General features: G+C 42.6%; 1 protein-coding gene across 3 annotated transcripts in view; it reads left to right on the forward strand.

Moving 5' to 3' along the window:
* Positions 1–285: 285 nt before the first annotated feature.
* Positions 286–20,019, forward strand: part of LOC111973875 (BDNF/NT-3 growth factors receptor-like) — a 74,563-nt gene continuing 54,829 nt past the window's right edge. Inside the window, exons 1-12 of one of the 3 annotated variants that reach the window (XM_024001312.3) lie at positions 286–1,295; positions 2,431–2,505; positions 2,618–2,689; positions 2,872–2,940; positions 3,096–3,244; positions 4,879–5,015; positions 6,814–6,946; positions 7,118–7,420; positions 7,788–7,814; positions 8,040–8,051; positions 8,718–8,817; positions 13,843–16,648. In XM_024001312.3, coding sequence (XP_023857080.1) covers positions 1,096–1,295; positions 2,431–2,505; positions 2,618–2,689; positions 2,872–2,940; positions 3,096–3,244; positions 4,879–5,015; positions 6,814–6,946; positions 7,118–7,420; positions 7,788–7,814; positions 8,040–8,051; positions 8,718–8,817; positions 13,843–13,981 — 1,416 coding nt within the window. In that variant the 5' untranslated portion in view covers positions 286–1,095 and the 3' untranslated portion in view covers positions 13,982–16,648. Of the gene's footprint in view, positions 1,296–2,430; positions 2,506–2,617; positions 2,690–2,871; positions 2,941–3,095; positions 3,245–4,878; positions 5,016–6,813; positions 6,947–7,117; positions 7,421–7,787; positions 7,815–8,039; positions 8,052–8,717; positions 8,818–13,842; positions 16,649–20,019 lie in introns of those variants that run through there. The other 2 variants (XM_024001315.3, XM_024001316.3) reach the window with 2 other exon arrangements.

Consider the following 20,019-nt stretch of genomic DNA (forward strand, 5'->3'; position numbering starts at 1 on the left):
CACATGGGAAGAGCGCGCGACTCAGAACTGGTGTGTGTGTGTGTGTGTGTGTGTGGTGTGAAGGAGCCAAGGAGGCAGATTTATAACTCCATTTGTAAGGAGTCCAGCGGGTGAATGACATCCCTCCGCTGCAGTCAGGTGACATGTTATTGATTCAGTGCACACGCTGGCTAAAATCTTTATGGTTATGAAATACAGACTAATGATTTAATAAGGTGATGGAGGTTGGTACACAGCAGCTAAAGAGGGAATGATTGGTGACTGAGTAGGCTAGTGCCCCTATGCCCCGCTGTGCCAGTGGGATACATCAAATGTGATTTTAGCAGATGCTCACCTGGCTGTGCTGTCATTTAGTTTTTTAATTAACACACGACTTTCTATTCGAATACACTCAGGCTGTAAACCCAGCCCCATATCGCTCATGTTCGAGCTTATGCTGTTTGTCCGTTATACAAGGACACAAGTCTAAAGACAAGGCCTCAGGTGAATGACCAGGAGGAGAGGGGAGCGCTTTAACCCCTGACCATCTGGAGCAATCGCAGTAGAATTGGAACGATGGCTGGAGGGCGTATTCCTGACGGCGTCGACGATCTATAACATATGTTTTGATGCTGGTACGCGCGCCGCCTCTTCCTCAGTGCATTGACTGAACAACGCGACAATAGCCTAAACGGTGTGTGCTTTCGGCTCCATCGTTTCTGTTGGTTATCTATTCATCCACGGCTCTGAATCTGGCAGACCTGCACAGGACATGGTGTTTTGTGTGGAATTAGGCCTATCAGTGTCATCTGTCTGAGAGGCGGGAGAGGGAAAGAGAGAGAGAGAGAGAGAGAGAGAGAGAGAGAGAGAGAGAGAGAGAGACGGCGCAAAGGAATCCTTGGCATAAACACACGTCGGTGTCTCGATGTGATTTTGAGTGACTGGCTGCATTCTTGTGGAGACGAGCGGAACGGATAAACCCATTTTCATCGTCTCACCCATTTGCGCGGATAGCGGCTGGTGCATGCCCGTCTGGGTTGAGCATCTGACAGCGTCTCTTTCTGCTGGAGCTTGGCTGATCCGAGCTGTCCTGGGTCGGGCGTGGAGGGAGCCGAGATGAGCGCCTTTCGGAGGGGTAGCTGGGTGTCTCTGTTGGAGTTGTGTTGGGTATTAATGGGACTGTGGAGGCTCGGGGCCGCCTGTCCTGCGTCCTGCTCCTGCAGCGGGACCAGGATCGCCTGTGTGGACCAGGAGCGGGGCATCATGGCTTTCCCAGTGCTGCAGTCTGAGCTGGAGATGGACAACATCACGGACATGTGAGTCACTGTCAATGATCCATCATCACTGGACCCAACATATATGACAGACATAGCATGCCTGTCTTATTGGCACACAATAATGAGGTGAAAAAAGGCTATGCGTTTTAGGCTATAAATATGAGTAGAATTGAAGATTCAATCGAATGGTCAAGTCTCAGTCAGTAATTAGGCTATTTGAATTGGCCAATAAAACCTATTGTATAGTTTTTCAGGGGTGATCTTAGGAAAATAAATAAACAAGCAAAAAGCAACAATTATAGACAGTGTGTGTGTGTGTGTGTGTGTGTGTGTGTGTGTGTGTGTGTGTGTGTGTGTGTGCGTGTGTGTGTGTGTACACGCGCTCGCGTGTTTATGTCAGTGTGAGAGAGATGGGGACACCTGAACGGTGAGAGACTGTTGTGGTGCTATCGGTACCGATTGACGCTCTTCCGTGGCCCCGGGAAGAAACACAGCGGAGTGGGGGAGAGGTGTAGTGCTACTCCCGCAGAAACCCATACAGTAGCCTAGTTCAAATATTAGCAAATAGGCTACTACCCCCCAGACGTTTGGCTCCGATAATAGGCCCAAAAGCCTAGAAAGACTAGAATTTTCTATTCTGAGAAATGTATAGTTTAGGCCATTTTGCTTCCATTGTGAACTAAAACTAATAGGCCTAGACTAAATTAATCTCCACCCACGTTTCAGAGCTGTTCAGATTTAGCATAGCCTAATTGAAGACAAACAGAGAATCATCAGGGTTATTTTAAACAAAAGTAGGGCTACAGCATTTGGAATGCATGATGTTACGAGGACATGATGGGAGCGTCTTTCTAAAGACCATAGCCGATCCTTTGATATCCATAGCCTACTGTCACCGTTATAGGATTTTAAAGATACAATACAAGTAGCCTAACAATGTTTATTTTGTTTATATAATAATCGACTGTTAAAAATGACAATAATTAGACGACTTGAGTAAAGGTCTATTGGAAGGTTCCTCTGTATTTCCAAACGAATCTTAAACAAAAATCTCCCCGAAAAACACATCTTTTAATATCGTTTGAAATGTGCCGCATACGCGTGCATTTGTCGTTCAGTGTTAGCCTACTACTTACTATTCTCTAACTTTTTTTCCCAATTTAATTTTTAACAGATATATTGCAAATCAGAGTAGCTTCTCATCCATCAATGACAAAGACCTGCATTATTACCGGAACCTCACGAATCTGTAAGTCTGTTATGTGATATTTTATACTTGTGGTCATGATGGAGCCCAGATTGGATTGGTGTTGGCATCCTAGGGCAATATGATGATGTTTTTGTGTATATTTGCTTTGCAGAACTGTGACTAACAGCAGGCTTACCTATGTCTCTCGACTGGCTTTCCAGAACAACCTCAAACTTCAGTATCTGTGAGTGGCTTTTATAAGGCTAAATGAATCTCAATTTGAAGGTCAAACTACAGTTCTTACAAAAATAATTGTATCTCGCAAGACAGACAAGAACAGTTGCTGGAATGGTTGTACAGTTTAGTATTTCTTTTGGATATGTCTTTCAACTAATCGTTGATAATAATGTACATTCTGATTGACAGGAATCTGAAAGACAACAACTTGTCATCTCTGTATTGGAGGATATTTCGACATTTAAACATATCAAATCTGTGAGTTGATTCTTTCACCCCCCGACTGACAATGTGTCATCATGGATAATAAAAAATAAGGAATAAAAAAACATTAGTGCATGTGTGCGCATACCTTCATACATGTGTGTGTTCGTGTCAGTGTGTGATTCAACACTGTGTTTCTGTGTGTGTAGGATTCTTTCAGGGAACCCGCTGCACTGTTCCTGTGAGAACATGTGGATGAAGCTGTGGCTGGGAGAGGAGGCTGATGTTCAGGAGCTCAAATGTATAGAGGAGGGTGGCGGGAGGAAACCTCTGACCAGGCTCAACCCCCCTCACTGTGGTAATGGCCCCAAAATACACACACACACGCACACCTCCCAATGGTCCTCAAAACACACACCGTGGATCTTATCTTTTTCCACAAACCACTTGCTTTAATTTAAAATATATCCTTCCCAGCCAAAATTTTAGAAAACAATCCCTTTAATTGCTTTTCTGAATAAACTCTCCTTAGATTCACATGCGGTATCATAATGACAAACCATTATGATTACCCACAAACCAAAGCTGGTCTAGGATCAATTCCCCCCTTCTACTCAGTAATACTCACCAGTGTGTGTTGATAACAAAGAGGAACCTGGGCCTGTACTAGTGTGCTCTGGGGCACAGAGGCTATATAACGACAATGATAACACTTATTGATCCGGCAGTCCAGTCTCCACTCCATTAGGCTGCTATTTTCCCAATCGCCACGGTTACTTGCAGGCCCCTGGAGAGACGGCAGGGGGACCCCTGTGTGAGTGACATATGAAGACGACTCAAGGGAGAGGCATGTGTACGATGCCCCAGGCCTGCCAGGCAGCTAAACACAATGAGAACCTTGCAAACCCCCATTTTCTAAATTATTGATCTAACATTCTCTCTCTCTCTCTCTCTCTCTCTCTCTCCTCTCTCTCTCTCTCTCTCTTCTCTCTCTCTCTCTCTCCTTCCTCTTCTTTCTCTCTCTCTCCTCTCTCTCTTCTTCTCTCTCTCCATCTCTCTCTCTCTCTCTCTTCTCTTCTTCTCTCTCTCCTTCTCTCTCTCTCTCCTCTCTCTCTCTTCTCTTTCTCTCTCTTTCCTCCTCTCTCTCTTCTCTCTCTCGTCTTATGTCTCGTCTCTCCAGGGGCATCTTCTGTCATTCTTTCTCTGTTCATATCTCCCGCTCTCCTTCTGTCATCCTGTACTATATGAAATCCACAGCTCAGTGCAGTAGTTTTCATGTGTTGGATTTAGAGGTTATCTGAGACTAAGCTATGGCCTTCACTGCTGCCTACCAATATTTATATTGGAGATGTTGATGCTGTAGGTTCTAGTGTCTAAAACTGGTTACAACCAGTAAACAATCATTGCAACCAATTTAGCCCACGCGGTGTGTTTTTAAAGATGGACACATTGTAAAGGCATACTGTGCTTTACTAGTGTACTGTAGCTTGTTGAGTGGGTAGGGTTAACACCGCAGCTGGCAGTGCTTGTAAGAGAGCAACTGAGACTGCTCAAGCTGTAAGGGTTGATTTACTGAAGGTGCTTCAGATGGTATGGTCTGAGTGCTGAAATGAATTGTTTTCTGGGTTCTAGAATCATTGAGAGCGTTGCCATGCTGATAAGAGTCTTGGCGACGTCCCTTAGTGGAGATAAGAGATCTGTCCATTTTATCAACCAGGACTGTCGACACTGGCCCTTCCATGCCATTGGCTGCGGCTAAGAGGCAGCCAAGCTACTGATTGGACACGTGGGTCACCTTCAAGTCACAGTCCCATCCTCTCCACCTTTGGTTGTGTTGTTGTCTCCACTTAGAGAGGCTCCAAACTGTGTCTAATTAATTTTATCTGAGTTGCGAGACACATGGAGTTGTAGTCTGTGTGTGACCACCGCCGTGTTTGTGCTGTGATTTTGAACTAAGATTGCATTGAATCTCCCCGTCGTTGTCATTGGCAGTGGTTCCCATGGCGACTCTGAGCCCGTCCAAGGTGACGGTGCAGGAGGGTGCTGATGTGGTGTTGACATGCAACACCTCCGGAGCGCCCTCTCCTGAGCTCATCTGGAACATGACCCCACTCGTCTCCTACAATGAGGTCAGTCACCACCGTCGCCCGCCACCAAAAATCCCATGTCTGCATCTCAAATGGCACCCTAGGTCAAAAGTAGTGCACTATATAGGGAATAGAATGCCATTTTAGATGCACCCATGAGTAGGGCCAGGAGTTTTACTGACCACGTGAGATGACCCGGAAAAACTCTGTGCCCATGTTACTAAGGCCTCTAACTTGGGCCCAGAGTTGTTCCTGCTCACGTAAGACTCCTGGACCTACCCATCAGCGACAACACTAATCCACCAGTTAAAGGCACATTCCTTCTGTTAAATGGCGACTGCACTTCCTGATTTGGCCTCGTTTTAGATTTTGTTAATTAAGAAATGCTATGACTGATAGAGTTGGTTTCAGGGTGTGGTTTGATGTGGGTGTCTCTTGTGTGTGTTCGCAGGTGGGAAGAGTTAGCCAAATGATTTAGCCAATAAGCTTCAGCCGGCTGGTGTGCGACCATTTCGATAGATTTTGGGATAGTTAGGGACCATCCATAAATTACACAATGTAAATGGCTCTTTTAGTTTCCTCATTAAATTCTTTCAATATTTGTAGTTGGTTTGAAGTTAAGTTATTGAAATTGGGAGCTATTGACCTTTTAAAATATTGTCCCATGTACATTGTATAATTTAGTGATGGTCCCTAACTAGCCCCATAGGGATATCAAATGTCAAACCAAATTGACCATGGGCATTATGATCATCTCTTAATTGATTATTACTTTATGGGTGCTGCCAGCTGTGGGCATGTGGGCAGGATTGAAATAAACCAAACCCAAGGAAAACTGTTATGGTACCCTTCATTCCTTGACACCATTTTTTACTATCATTTCGCAAATCTCAGTTTTGGACGAGACTGACTTTATGACCAAAATTATACTATTTACACTATGTAGTCAATTTTGACAATATAATACATTTTTCTGACTCATATCGATGTCACATGGGCCATTTTCAGAACGAGAAGTTGCTTTTTAGTGGCAGTCGCTCTTTAAGACAGAGAATCTGGCAGCCTATTTAGTCAGAGGTGCAAATGTAAAAATAAGTGGTATTTATTTAACAGTAAAGTTGATGAGAAGACTGGATCCAGAGATGTATTTACAAAATATACAAAGGCAGAAAAATGTACAAACATTTGTTAACAGAAAGAATTAACTTGAAAAAACAAACTTACTTGGCCAATAGCAGAATTACCTCAGCTCGAAGGAAGACTAAGGTAAAACGCCTATAAACTCACACGTGTGAGTATATGGCAGAGTTATAGCATCAACATGTTGCCTAGACAAACAGCTCTACATGAATGAGGTGAACAAGGATCCTAAAAGGACCTACCCTTACCTGGCATAAACCATTCTCACCTTTAAACAGATCAATTCTCAATTCTTAATGAACAGGGATAATATACACTTTAACGGCAGTACTGTTTCACACTATATATATATTTTACAATGACCTTGGCCAGCTTTATATAATGCAGATATTTTAACACTGAGGCTTTTAACCAATTATTAACCAGCATTGGCCTATAATGTTACTTGCTAATCTAGGCGTAACACCATTTGTTTAGCATAGGTGCTCAGAAGAACCAACACTGTGTCAAAAATTAACAAGACACTAGGGAAGGATATCTGTTTAGAAATGGTTAACAATAATCTTACAATAGCACTAATAACCAGCAACAGGTGTTGTGTTGAAAAATAGTTTAAAAATAGTTGTGGATGTGTAAAAGCATTGGTAATATGGATGAAGTGGGTGCCTGACTCACTGTGTCTCTGCATGGTCCTCTGCAGATTGAGGCCTCAGGGCAGGTGTCTGAGCTCCATCTCTATAACCTCTCCTCACTGGACAACAACTGTAAGATCACCTGCAGCGCTGAGAACATTGTGGGCGAGAATGAGTCCTCAGTCTTCCTCGACATCCTCTGTGAGTTCCAAACATGACTCTAGACATGGAGGGACTAGAATGAGAATAATACCGTTGTCTTAACTAGTTTTTCTTCTGGACCATGTTTTGTCTTCATGTTTTGTCCCCTTTTGCTTCTCCCTCGATCTTTCTCACTCACCCGTCCTCTCTCTCCCTCTCTCCCTCCCCCAGTTCCCCCTAACATCAGTAAATTGAGTGATGCCTACTCGGACCACCACTGGTGCATCCCATTCAGTATGTCTGGGAACCCAAAACCTGATCTCCGCTGGCTGTTAAACGGGGAGCCGGTAAATGAGGGACCCTACATCATGACTATGATCCATGACTTCTCTGAGAGGGAGTACCACGGCTGCCTGCAGCTGGACAGCCCCACACACATCAACAACGGACCGTACACTCTGCTGGCCAGCAACAAGTACGGACAAGACCGCAAGACCGTCGAGGCTCACTTCATGCTTGACCCCTTTGATGGAGGTATGTGGTGTGTAGTCAACCCCTATCCCACTTGTGTCAATCTGAGAGGATTGGATAGTCTGTAATACGGCAACAATTCCACCTGGCCTATCAAAGGGCAAAATGGAGCTATTACCATATTGCTAACACCTATATGTCCAATCCTCTCAGATCTACTCAAGTGTTTAGGGGGTAGGGGCTAGGGGTCAAATTACACTTAGGACAGGGGTGTCAAACTCAATTCCTAGAGGGCTGTGTGTCTGCTCATTTTTGTTAATTATTTTTCAATTTGTGTCCAATTAGACCAAGACAACCAGTTGAGGGGAGTTCCTAACTAATCTATGACCTTTATTTCTCAATCAAGTACTTTTTGTATTTTACCCAACAGGAACAGTGACAGAACCACTTTACTATGGTGAGTGGCTCTTCAAATATTTACATGCAACATTGACTGTCTAAATCGCTCATTGAACTGTTGAGAATCATTCAATGTTCTTTACTTTCCTGAATACCAGATGTCTTGACACTAAAGATGATTGACTTGAGAAGACTGATTTCTGAGGTTTGCTTTTTGTGTTATTGAGTGTTAATAGTTTATTTTCTGTTCCCTCTCCTCACACCCTGGATCTGGGCACCACAGACCCAACTACAGGTATAGTTACTCTCCCGTCACATTACCCAATCACACAGCAGAGGTTAACAAGTACATAGGCCTATGTCACTCTGACACTCAGAGGGAACACTTTACTTGAAAGGTAACTATATAAGGACTTCATAACACATTCATTACCCAACCCATATATACTGCATTCATAAGTAGCACATGCTTATGTCAACAACCACAAGACATAATACAAACATTGTTATGAAGTGCTTTTGTAGGTATCCCTCAAGTAACGTGTTACCCACAGGGACAGGGACATTTAATCAACTTCACTATAAATGAGGGATACTGTAGCATCTTCTGTCTTCTCTGCTCTTTGAAAACAGAGGACACACCTCTAGAGCCACCAGAAGACAGAGTTGCTGTAAGTCACACTCTAAGTCACCTCTTTATGTGTGTGTTTGTGGGAGCCTGTAACTTGTGGGGGCAGTGCTTATAACATTTTGTTTATGTTTTTATACAATATGTTTTACCACTACTTTTAGTAGTCGTACTACTATCTAGTATGTTTAGGGTTGACAGTGTGTTTAAGTTTTATATTTCATGTTTTTATATGGTAGGTGTATCTTGGTGGTAGTAGGCTACACACTGTGACACATTGTATTTTGGAGTGGTAGTGGTGGTCCTAGCTCAACAGCTTTGTCATTCTTTCAGGTATATGTGGTCGTAGGGATTGCAGCAGTAGCCTTCATGGGTTTTCTATTGATGCTGGTCATCTTGAAATTCGGGGGAAACTCAAAGTTTGGAATCAAAGGTAAGTCCCTTTACACAGTATACTACTGTAGCCTATGTCAATTATCTCTCCAATCTGAAATTGCACCCTATTCCCTATATAGTGCACTTATTTTGGCACTGGCACAGTATAGGAAGTAGGGTACCATTTGGGATAAAACCATAGAGTGGGGTCTGAATGGTGGTAAAGAGGTACTCAGACATTTCTAGTGAATAACATGCATGTGGATCTCCGTCTCAATGTCTCACTATACCTTGTTCCATACTAATCATCCGCCCATGCAGATAACGCTGCACTGTAGCTCGTCTCTGTCTTTACTGATGCTGCTATTGTATAACGCAGAGGGACTGAAGAGGATTTAGATACTAACCTATATTAGGAATAACAATAGAGGTGTAAACTGACTGTCACTCAAATCACTTATGTTGTATTGTTTGTACTAATAATTAACCATACTGGGAAATGATATGAGGATCAAAGTGTGACTATGAATTCAAAAATACCTTTTGAACGCTATCCTGAAATCCTCTATTTACAATGGATTGAATTCCGACCTGAGTGTGTGTATTTTGAATGAGATTGTGTGTGTAGGAGTATGGGAAGGCCAGGGCTGCCTCAGTGTGGTCAGTTATTTTGGTGCTGATTGATTTATTGCCCCTCTGAGGGGGACGGGTGTGAAAGGAAGAGAGGGAGAGAAGTGGTATCTCCTTTCCTCTGCGGAAGTGGAGGATGAGGTTCCACTGGAGGCGTCAATTCCTCTCCTTCCTCTGTACGTGTATGTGTGTGCTTTTCTGCGTGCACGTGTGAGTATCTGAGTAGGAAGTTAGCTGGAGTTTCAGCGTTGTGTGTATCTGAGCAGGAAGTTAGCTGGAGTTTCAGCGTTGGTGATCTGGCAGGAGTTAGCTGGAGTTTCAGCGTCTGTGTGTATCTGAGCAGGAAGTTAGCTGGAGTTTCAGCGTTGTGTGTATCTGATGAAGTTAGCTAGAGTTCAGCGTTGGTGTATCTGGAATAAAGCTTAGCTGGTAGTTTCAGCGTTGTGTGTATTGAGCATGAAGTTAGCTGGAGTTTCAGCATTGTGTGTATCTGAGTATGAAGTTAGCTAGAGTTTCAGCGTTGGTGTATCGATATGAAGTTAGCTGGAGTTTCAGCATTTGTGTGTATCTGAGTATGAAGTTAGCTAGAGTTTCAGCGTTGTGTGATCCGAGTATGAAGTTAGATGGAGTTTCAGCGTTGTGTGTATCTGAGTATGAAGTAGCTGGAGTTCAGCATTGGTGTGTATCTGAGTATGAAGTTAGCTAGAGTTTCAGCGTTGTGTGTATCTGAGTATGAAGTTAGCTGGAGTTCAGCGTTGTGTGTATCTGAGTATGAAGTAGCTGGAGTTTCAGCATTGTGTGTATCTGAGTATAAGTTAGCTGGAGTTTCAGCGTTGTGTGTATCTGAGTATGAAGTTAGCTGGAGTTTCAGCATTGTGTGTATCCGAGTATGAAGTTAGCTGGAGTTTCAGCATTGTGTGTATCTGAGTATGAAGTTACTGAGTTCAGCGTTGTGTGTATCCAGTATGAAGTTAGATGGAGTTTCAGCGGTGTGTGATCTGAGTATGAAGTAGCTGATGTGTTCAGCTTGTGTGTATCTGGAGTATGAAGTCTGTAGAGTTTCAGCATTCGTGTGTATCTGAGTATGAAGTTAGCTAGAGTTTCAGCGTGTGTGTATCTGAGTAGGAAGTTTAGCTAGAGTTTCAGCGTTGTGTGTATCTGAGCAGAAGTAGCTAGAGTTTCAGCGTTGGTTGTATCTTGATAGGAAGTTAGCTAGAGTTTCAGTTTGTGTATCTGAGTATGAAGTTAGCTAGAGTTTCAGCGTTGTGTGTACTGAGTATTGAAGTTAGCTAGAGTTTCAGCGTTGTGTGTATCTGAGTATGAAGTTAGCTGGAGTTTCAGCGTTGTGTATCTGAGTATGAAGTTAGCTAGAGTTTCAGCGTTGTGTGTATCTGAGTATGAAGTTAGCTGGAGTTTTCAGCTTGTGTGTATTGAGTATGAAGTTAGCTAGAGTTCAGCGTTGTGTGTATCTGAGTATGAGTTAGCTGGAGTTTCAGCGTGTGTGTATTTGAGTAGGAAGTTAGCTAGAGTTTCAGCGTTTGTGTATCTGAGTATAAGTTAGCTGGAGTTTCAGCATTGTGTGTATCTGAGTATGAAGTTAGCTAGAGTTTCAGCGTGTGTGTATCTGAGTATGAAGTTAGCTGGAGTTTCAGCGTTGTGTGTATCTGAGTATGAAGTTAGCTAGAGTTTCAGCGTTGTGTGTATCTGAGTATGAAGTTAGCTGGAGTTTCAGCATTGTGTGTATCTGAGTATGAAAGTTAGCTAGAGTTTTCGCGTTGTGTGTATCTGAGTATGAAGTTAGCTGGATTTCAGCGTTGTTGTGTATCTGAGCAGGAAGTTAGCTAGGATTTCAGCGTGGTGTGTATCTGAGTAGGAAGTTAGCTAGAGTTTCAGCTTGTGTGTATCTGAGCAGGAAGTTAGCTAGAGTTTCAGCGTTGTGTGTATCTGAGTATGAAGTTAGCTGGAGTTTCAGCGTTGTGTGTATCTGAGTATGAAGTTAGCTGGAGTTTCAGCGTTGGTGTGTATCTGAGTATGAAGTTAGCTGGAGTTTCAGCGTTGTGTGTATCTGAGCAGGAAGTTAGCTGGGATTTCAGCGTTGCCTGCAGAACTTTCACACGCGTCTCTGTCTCTTCACTGCAGTTTTCTATTTCTCTCCTCTGATGGAGGAAGTGACACTCCTTGTCACTCAAATCATGATCCACACTAAAATAAAATGTCTGGGAAACTTGAAATGCCCAAGACACACACTTCACTATTATGACCCACATACCGCAATCTTTATAAAGACACATTGGAGCCAAGTGAAGACTGACTGATCTCCTACTGTGTATGACTAAAGAAGTGCTGCCTTCACAAGGGGCTTGTATTCCTTCTCACTGCAGTCCTTGTATGTAATGTATCCTGCTCATAGGCTGGTGTACAGAAGTGTAAAGCAAAAGACTTTCCCAATCCACTAACATTTAGCTAATGTACACACACACAACAGAACAAAAGGTGTGAAGAGACCATACTGAACCCTGTTCTGTTTGTGCTCAGTCACACTGTTCAGGAGCATGTGAGACATCTAGACACACTTTCTCTGGATGCCTCGGTGCACAACACACACACACACACACACACACACACACACACACACACACACACACACACAACACACACACACACACACACACACACACACACACACACACACACACACACACACACACCACACACCACAACACACACTTACACACACTGAAAAGGGTGTACATGGTGGAATACTGATTCAAATTAACCTGTTAATCCTCTTCTGTCATCAATAAGATGTGGGTGTACAGTAAGGATCAGAGGTTACTTCTTTTTACTCTACACTGTTTTATGTGCGTGTAGATTTAAGTTATTGTATTTTACAATTTGTGAGAGTTAATAGGAGTGTGTGTGTGTGTGTGTGTGTGTGTGTGTGTGTGTGTGTGTGCGCGCGTGTGTGTGTGTGTGTGTGTGTGTGTGTGTGTGTGTGTGTGTGTGTGTGTGTGTGTGTGTGTGTGTGTGTGTGTGTGTGTGTGTGTGTGTGTGTGTGTGTGTGTGTGTGTGTTGTTTTCAGAGAGTTAAGGAGGCAGATTTCTGTGTTACCAATTTAGAAAATGTAGTCTCCATATAGAATAAGTTCTAAATACTTTTCTGTGATGGGCATCATAGAAAAATAAGTTTGTCAGGTATTGGTCAAATGTTCTAAATCTGTGTTTGTTTGCCAAAATACATTTTAATTAGAGTATCTGAAATGGTCTTTACAAATATGTTGTTACATGAGAAAACAGACCTAAACCTGTTTGAAATTCCTCTGACCCTTAAAGGCCCAGTGCAATCAAATACATGATTTACCTGTGTTTTATATACACTGAGTATACAAAACATTAGGAACACCTTCCTAATATTGAGTTGCACCCCCTTTTGCCCTCAGAACAGCCTCAATTCATCAGGGAATGGACTCTACAAGGTGTCGAAAGCATTCCACAGGGATGCTGGCCAATGTTGACTCCAACGCTTCCCACAGTTGTGGCAAGTTGGCTGGATTTCTTTTGGGTGGTGGACCATTCTTGATACACATGAGAAACTGTTGAGCGTGAAAAACCCAGCAGCGTTGCAGTTTTTGACACACTCAAACTAGTGAGCCTGGCACATACTACCATACCCCGTTCAAAGGCACTTAAATCTTTTGTCTTGCCCATTCACCCTCTAAATGGCACACATACACAATCCATGTCTCAGTTGTCTCACGGCTTAAAAAATATGATTTAACTTGTCTCCTCCCCTTCATCTACACTGATTGAAGTGGAATTAACAAGTGACATCAATAAGGGATCATAGCTTTCACCTGGATTCACCTGGCCAGTCTATGTCCATAATGTTTTGTACACTCAGTGTATATTTCCACCTATAAGGTTGGAATAACACTGTGACATTTTGTTGGGATGGAGTTTTGGCCTTCCATGGTGACATCACTAGGCATTAAATTAGGTAATAGACCAATAAGAAATAGAGTTCCAAACCTCTCTGCCAATAACAGCTAGTTTTCAGTTTTCCCCTCCCTACTCCCAGACAGTCCTAGTAAAATTCTTGCTTGAGAAATTGCTCTTTGAAAACAATCACAGTAAGGTACTTAATTGTTTCTCAGAAATAATTTGATATTGAGATAAAAACAGCTGCATTGGACCTTTAAAACAACCTTGGTTGGTTTGATAATTAACTTTTCTTTGGAATGGCAAAAAAGAGAGAAGAGCAGCAGAAAAAATAGATAGATGGAGAGAGAGGGAGCGAGCACTGTATGCTTATCAATGATTCAGGAAGGCAGGTATCAGTTTTCTCTGTGTTTGGAAGAGTGCCGGATGATCAATACATCTCTCTCAAGGTCAGAAGTATCTCTGATAGGACTCGACAGACCATGCTCACGCTGCGTGTTCTCCTCCTCCTGCAGAGCACACTTAGGCCCTGTTCCATTCCTGCCTTCATGGACCTCCCTCGCTCCCTGCACTACCTTTTTGGGGATCTGTACAGAACAGGGCCCATGGTTCCATAGGTCTCCAGAGGACCATAGGCACAACGGCGATGAGTAACCTTGCCAAAGACCGGAAGTTTTGTGCTCCCAGAGCTGATGTAGTCTTTAGCTCAATGGGCTATCCGTATGGAAGTATGCAAATGACCTGGGTTCAATGCCTGGGAGGACACAAACATGATGCAGGGGGACACACACAAACACACGCACAATGTTCCCCCTGAGTGCTTGAGACATGTGTGGAATGCTTTTGTGACAGCCTGTGGGAGTTTGAAGTCACTTGTCTCTCGTTGGTCAATCACAGATAAAGTGCCCACTTGAGGGGTCAGAGGTCAATGTGTGTATGAGAGATGTGCCGACTGGACAGGCAACAGCAGATCTCTTCCCTCTCTCATAGCGACAGGAAATATGTGTTGGAGTGTGTTGGAGTATTAACTCAGGGCCTAGTCACAACCTTCTCTTCCACCTTCTAGAGCAATTTTTCCTGCTCAGGCCACATAGGAAAGGATAAACTCCTGGCTCTATGACATACTGGGGCCATACGTGCGAACATTAGAAAAAGTTCAGCTTTAACCTGGACCCCCGTCTCAAAATGCGCATCAGCCAATTAAAATCACTGACGTAGTTGGACGTGATCCAACACTTGTTAATGAAAGAACACATAACAGAAGTCCAACGGTACGTTCTGGTACTAGATCACATGTGTTTGACTGATTGGTCATATACACGGTGTACAAAACATTAAGGAGACCTTCCTAATATTGAGTTGTACAACCCCCCTTTTACCCTCAGAACAGCCTCAATTCGTCAGGGCATGGACTCCACAAGATGTCAAAAGCATTCCACAGGGATGCTGGCCCATGTTGACTCAATGCTTTCCACAGTTGTGTCAAGTTGGCTGGATGTCCTCTGGGTGGTGGACCATTCTTGATACACACAGGGAACTGTTGAGCGTGAAAAACCCAGCAGTGTTGCAGTTCTTGACACAAACCGGTGGGCGCCTGGCACCTACTACCATACCCCGTTCAAAAGAACTTGTCTTGCACATTCACCCATTGAATGGCACACATACACAATCCAGTTTTTCCCCCTTTCAAATGTAGATTTACATTTATTGTATTAATGTGTTGAGAAGAGAAGAATAAATGTGATGAGGAACTTCTTGTTGGAGTCCCTCTTGCAGACCGGCATGTAGGCTTCTGGCACTGCTACATAAATAATCGTCACTATTATAGGCTATATTACATAGACGTGTAGGCTACACTTACATTTATATGCGTTATTGTAATTATCCACTTAGTCACATATGCGTTATTTGAATCTAGCATCGAGGACCAGCAGTGAACAGTGTTTTCTTTAACAAAAATGCTTGATGCGAGGAGGGCTCGAACTCACAGATAATGTTTTTTTAAATGTTTTTATTTTACCTTTATTTAACTAGGCAAGTCAGTTAAGAACAATTTCTTATTTTCAATGACGGCCTAGGAACAGTGGATTAACTGCCTTGTTCAGGGGCAGAATGTGCACTGTTGTTTTAAAGTCAACCGATTTAGCAGTGTGTGCCACCAGGAAGCAATGATGACGATGGTACATGACAGCTTTTTGACAAGTCCATAAGGTTTTTTGACTTAATATTATTATTTTTTTAATGATGTACGACAAACTGAATGTTGTATAGACCTCCTTTATCTTTTTTTCCGTAAAGGCACATGGATTTGTGTGAAACAGATGAGCAAAAACGTGGGATTTTATATATGCAGAAACGTTTTGAATTTTGTCTAACGTTAGTAGCTAGTAGCCTAGTCGAGGATGCATCATCATGCAATATTGTCACTCTACTGTACACTGGTGGCCAAGTTGACCTATTCTAAGAAATGCCATTGGTTGGTGGATATAAAATCTAAGATCTTTGATAGGCTGATGCAGAATTTGTTACAGGAAGTAATCATGGTCAGCTGGTGAGGTTAGCATAGGGCTAACGTGTACCAGGTTATCTGATGGGACCAGCTACAATGTAGCGTTCTATCACTTGCAACTACGTCGACGATTGTAATTGGCTGATGCGAAGGTTAAATACATTTAAAAAATGTAATGTTTGCAAGTATAGACCCCATCAGTTTTACTTGGGCTCACCTAGGGCTGTGGAGGTAAAGAAATTTCATCAGCCGGTGTCACGGTAATTGACCGTTAATTAACATAAACACATTTATCATCTCCTGGCTTCCACACATAGCTTACAAGCCACTGATGCAGACCTTTGGAACGTCTACGTTTTAAAAAGTCTAATAAATCCATGTAATATAGCCTACACCTTCACAATAAATCCATTATTTATTTTAGACAGGTCTAAAGAAGCATGATATGAAGAAAATGTAGTCTATTTCAGAAGAACAGAATAGCATACTCTGAGTTGTCCTTATGTGTCACGCCTTGACCTTAGAGATCCTTTTAATTCTCTATTTGGTTAGGTAAGGGTGTGACTAGGGTGGGCAATCAATGTTTTCTATTTCTTTGTTGGCCGGGTATGGTTCCCAATCAGAGGCAGCTGTCTATCGTTGTCTCTGATTGGGGATCATACTTAGGCAGCCTTTTTCCACCTGTAGTTTGTGGGATCTTGTTTTTGGTACTGTGCTGTTTAGCCCTACTAGACGTTACGTTTTGTATTTGTTGTTTTTTCGGTGTTCATTTAATAAATTAAAATGTACGCCTACCACGCTGCACCTTGGTCCGATCCTTCCATGGACGAGCAAAACATTATGTTAGGTCCTGATCTGGCTATGCCAAATGGCTGTGGGCTACACTAGTTAATTTAGCAGACAAGATTTGCTTAGAATTCCATGTCATTTGTTTATATTATTTTATAGTATGAAGAATACAATTGAACATATAAATATTTTCTCCAAACGATTTGAGCGCACACATGCGGCTATTCTGTGTTGAGTGAAAGTAAATAGGTACTCTTACATGCTTAATTTAGAGTTATTCATGTAACTTTAGTTGTTCTACAAACATTGGGCTGTATGTTTTGATTTTTAATACATTGTAAGGCTGCATGATGAAACTCTAAGGATGATTTTTTTAAATTTGCTTGAAAGGCATGAGCTCTGCTTTGTTTTTTGCGCAGGCTGTTGACACTTCAATAGTCTCTCATTCACAATCTGACAAACACTTGATAAAAAGTCGCAACAAAAAAAGGCAGTTTCTTATTCTGTGATGATATATAACTCTCGAGTGATAGGATAATATTGTCACCCATCAGACTATTCTTGATTTAATCTTGTCTTTACAAATACTAAATAATATATGTGTGAAATTTGTTTTGATTTAGAATGGACCATTATCATGCAACTGTCTTGAAACAGGGGCAGCGGCAAAAAATACATGTCATCTATGCACTTAAATAGCGAATGGAGGACGCTTTTCCTGTGGTTCATTTTCAGGCCAGACAGGTAGGCTATACTCCTGTTGTAAAGATAAACAATGTGCTTAATATTAGGAAAGTTGATAAATAAATATAGTAGTCCTAGTCTACAGAAAGCTGATGGGATCCTCCTCTTTTTAGTAGAGGCCATCACTCTGTGTTCTCGCGCAATTGCATAGCCTATAGAAATGTTGCACAACATGAGCTCATGGGTTCTCATGAAGTGTTTGATTAGATTTTCGATCACATTTGCATTGATGTCAGAGTGATTAGAGGGACAATAGTGTGCTGAGTACCAGGCAGTTAGCAAGTTTGGTAGGCTACTAATGACCATCAGCAGCATCAGAGCCTGGAGAAGCCAATTACCGTGACTAAACAGTCACGTGAATTTGACTGCCTTCATGACTCGTGACAGCCGTGTGGCGGTAATACGGTCACCGCAACAGCCCTAGGCTCACCCCTATTGTGGGCCCCTCTGCATCGATGCATTTATCTTGGACCTTGATCAGTTTCAGCATTGTAATGTCCTGTAATTCAGTCCATGTTAATTAGTTAGTATTTATCGAGCGGCTGTGTGTCATGCTGCCTGAGGTCTCCTCTTTCCACCTCCAATTCACCACCACAACGTGTCTGTGCAGTCACAGCTCTGTACAGGCGTTGGGCTTTGCTATTGGAACTGCACTACAGCAGATAGAGCTTCATTGATCGATTGATCTCAGGCCTGTCTGTCTGAAGCGGATGCCTTCTTCAGGCCTATCAGGTCTTGGGCCTTCCCATCACTCAGGTCAGCAGCACTGCTCAAGCGCTCAGTCAGAGGGGGTGTGTGGTGTGTGTGTGTGTGTGTGTGTGTGTGTGTGTGTGTGTGTGTGTGTGTGTGTGTGTGTGGTGTGTGTGTGTGTTGTGTGTGTGTGTGTGTGTGTGGTGTGTGTGGTGTGTGTGTGTGTGTGTGTGTGTGGTGTGGTGTTCTAGTACTGAGTGTTCCTAGTGGGGAGAAATCAGCTGCAGTTAGTAGCTTTCAGTGAAGGTACTATTGAATACTAAGTAGTAAATTAGTGTTAACTGGGACAGATGTCTACCAATTGACTGAAATACTAATTTGTGTTGATGAGTATCAAAGTATTCAGTGTTGTTGAGTTGTGTTGATCAGGGTCCGGTGTTTCTAAGTTGTGTGGAGTAGTGTTGAGTTCTATTGGATGTTATTGAGTTGCGTCAAGCAGTGTTTGAGTGGCATTGAGTAGTTTTCAGGAGGACTGCAATATGACACAGGAGGGGGACGGCTCCAGTAGCCCACTGCATGCTGTTGCCATGGATACGCATGTCATCACCAAGCCTTGCTCCAAATATGAATCATTATCGCTGGCCAAGCTTAAAGAGTGAATCACATCACCATCACACACACACACACATGCGACACACATGCGCAGCACACACACACACACACACACACACACACACACACACACACACACACACACACACAATCAGTGGAGATGGATACAGGTGTGGTGAGTTGGCAAGGAAGGGCCGTGGCCAGAGAATGATGTTCCGAAGATTTTGATGGGGCTGCCGTGAGCCACTAGGACACCTAGGTTGTGTAACATGTTTGTGTGATTGTGGAGCAACTGCTCTTCTGTCTAAGACAGTTGATGGTTTCGACACAAGGAACAAAAAACATTCCAATCCCTCCTTACTGTTCCAGTTATCAACCTGATGGCAATGAGGGTATGTTTTTTTTAGCTAGCTCCTTGCCCTCCACTCCTCCACCCCCAGGCAGATGGATAATAATAATCATCTGGCAGCTCCCGTTCTGCCACTTCGATTCATTTCCAATAACAAGCCAGGGGGAAACCGTTGTGTGTGAGCCATAAAAGTCTGAGAAGAAGAATGTTGCGTTGTTTTTTGGGGTGTGATGACAGTGTGTCTTTACATGTCGTGGTTCAGCCTCGGTGAGAGGGAAAACAGTTAAAGGTGACTTTGGAAGTTGAAATGAATTCGTTTATGTTTTTATTGTTGTTTAATACTGTCACTTTGCCCCATCCGTTCATGAGCTGAAAAGACAAAGCGTTCTTTTGAAAGATGAGATTCTGTAGAAAAGACCCAGTGAAGACCGGTTTGGATGTGTGTGTTACTACCTGAACGTGTACGTCTCTAAATTGCGTCGAATACTTGCACCATGCTTATAGTACTGTTTAGCTCTGCGCTGTAAACCCTTTAACATTCACATCCATTTACACCCTTCCTGTATATATATATATATCTACAGTACCAGTCAAAAATTTGGACACACCTATTTATTCAAGGATTTTTCTTTATTTTTACTATTTTCTTCCTTGTAGAATAATAGTGAAGACATTAAAAATTATTAAATAACATATGGATTCATGTAGTAACCAAAAAAGTGTATATTTTATATTTGACATTCTTCAAAGTAGCCACCCTTTGCCTTGATGACAGCTTTGCACACTCTTGGGATTCTCTGATCCAGCTTAAAATGTTATTTTTATTTTATTTAACTAGGCAAGTCAGTTAAGAACAAATTCTTATTTACAATGACGGCCTTCTGTAACGGGTGTCTAGATCTTCCTCCTCCTCGGACGAGGAGAGGAGAGAAGGATCGGAGGACCAAAATGCAGCAGGTTGTGAATACATAATGAATTTATTGTCAAGACGAAAACGAA

The sequence above is a fragment of the Salvelinus sp. IW2-2015 genome, linkage group LG15 (genome assembly GCF_002910315.2).
Source record: "Salvelinus sp. IW2-2015 linkage group LG15, ASM291031v2, whole genome shotgun sequence".
Lineage (NCBI taxonomy): Eukaryota > Metazoa > Chordata > Actinopteri > Salmoniformes > Salmonidae > Salvelinus > Salvelinus sp. IW2-2015.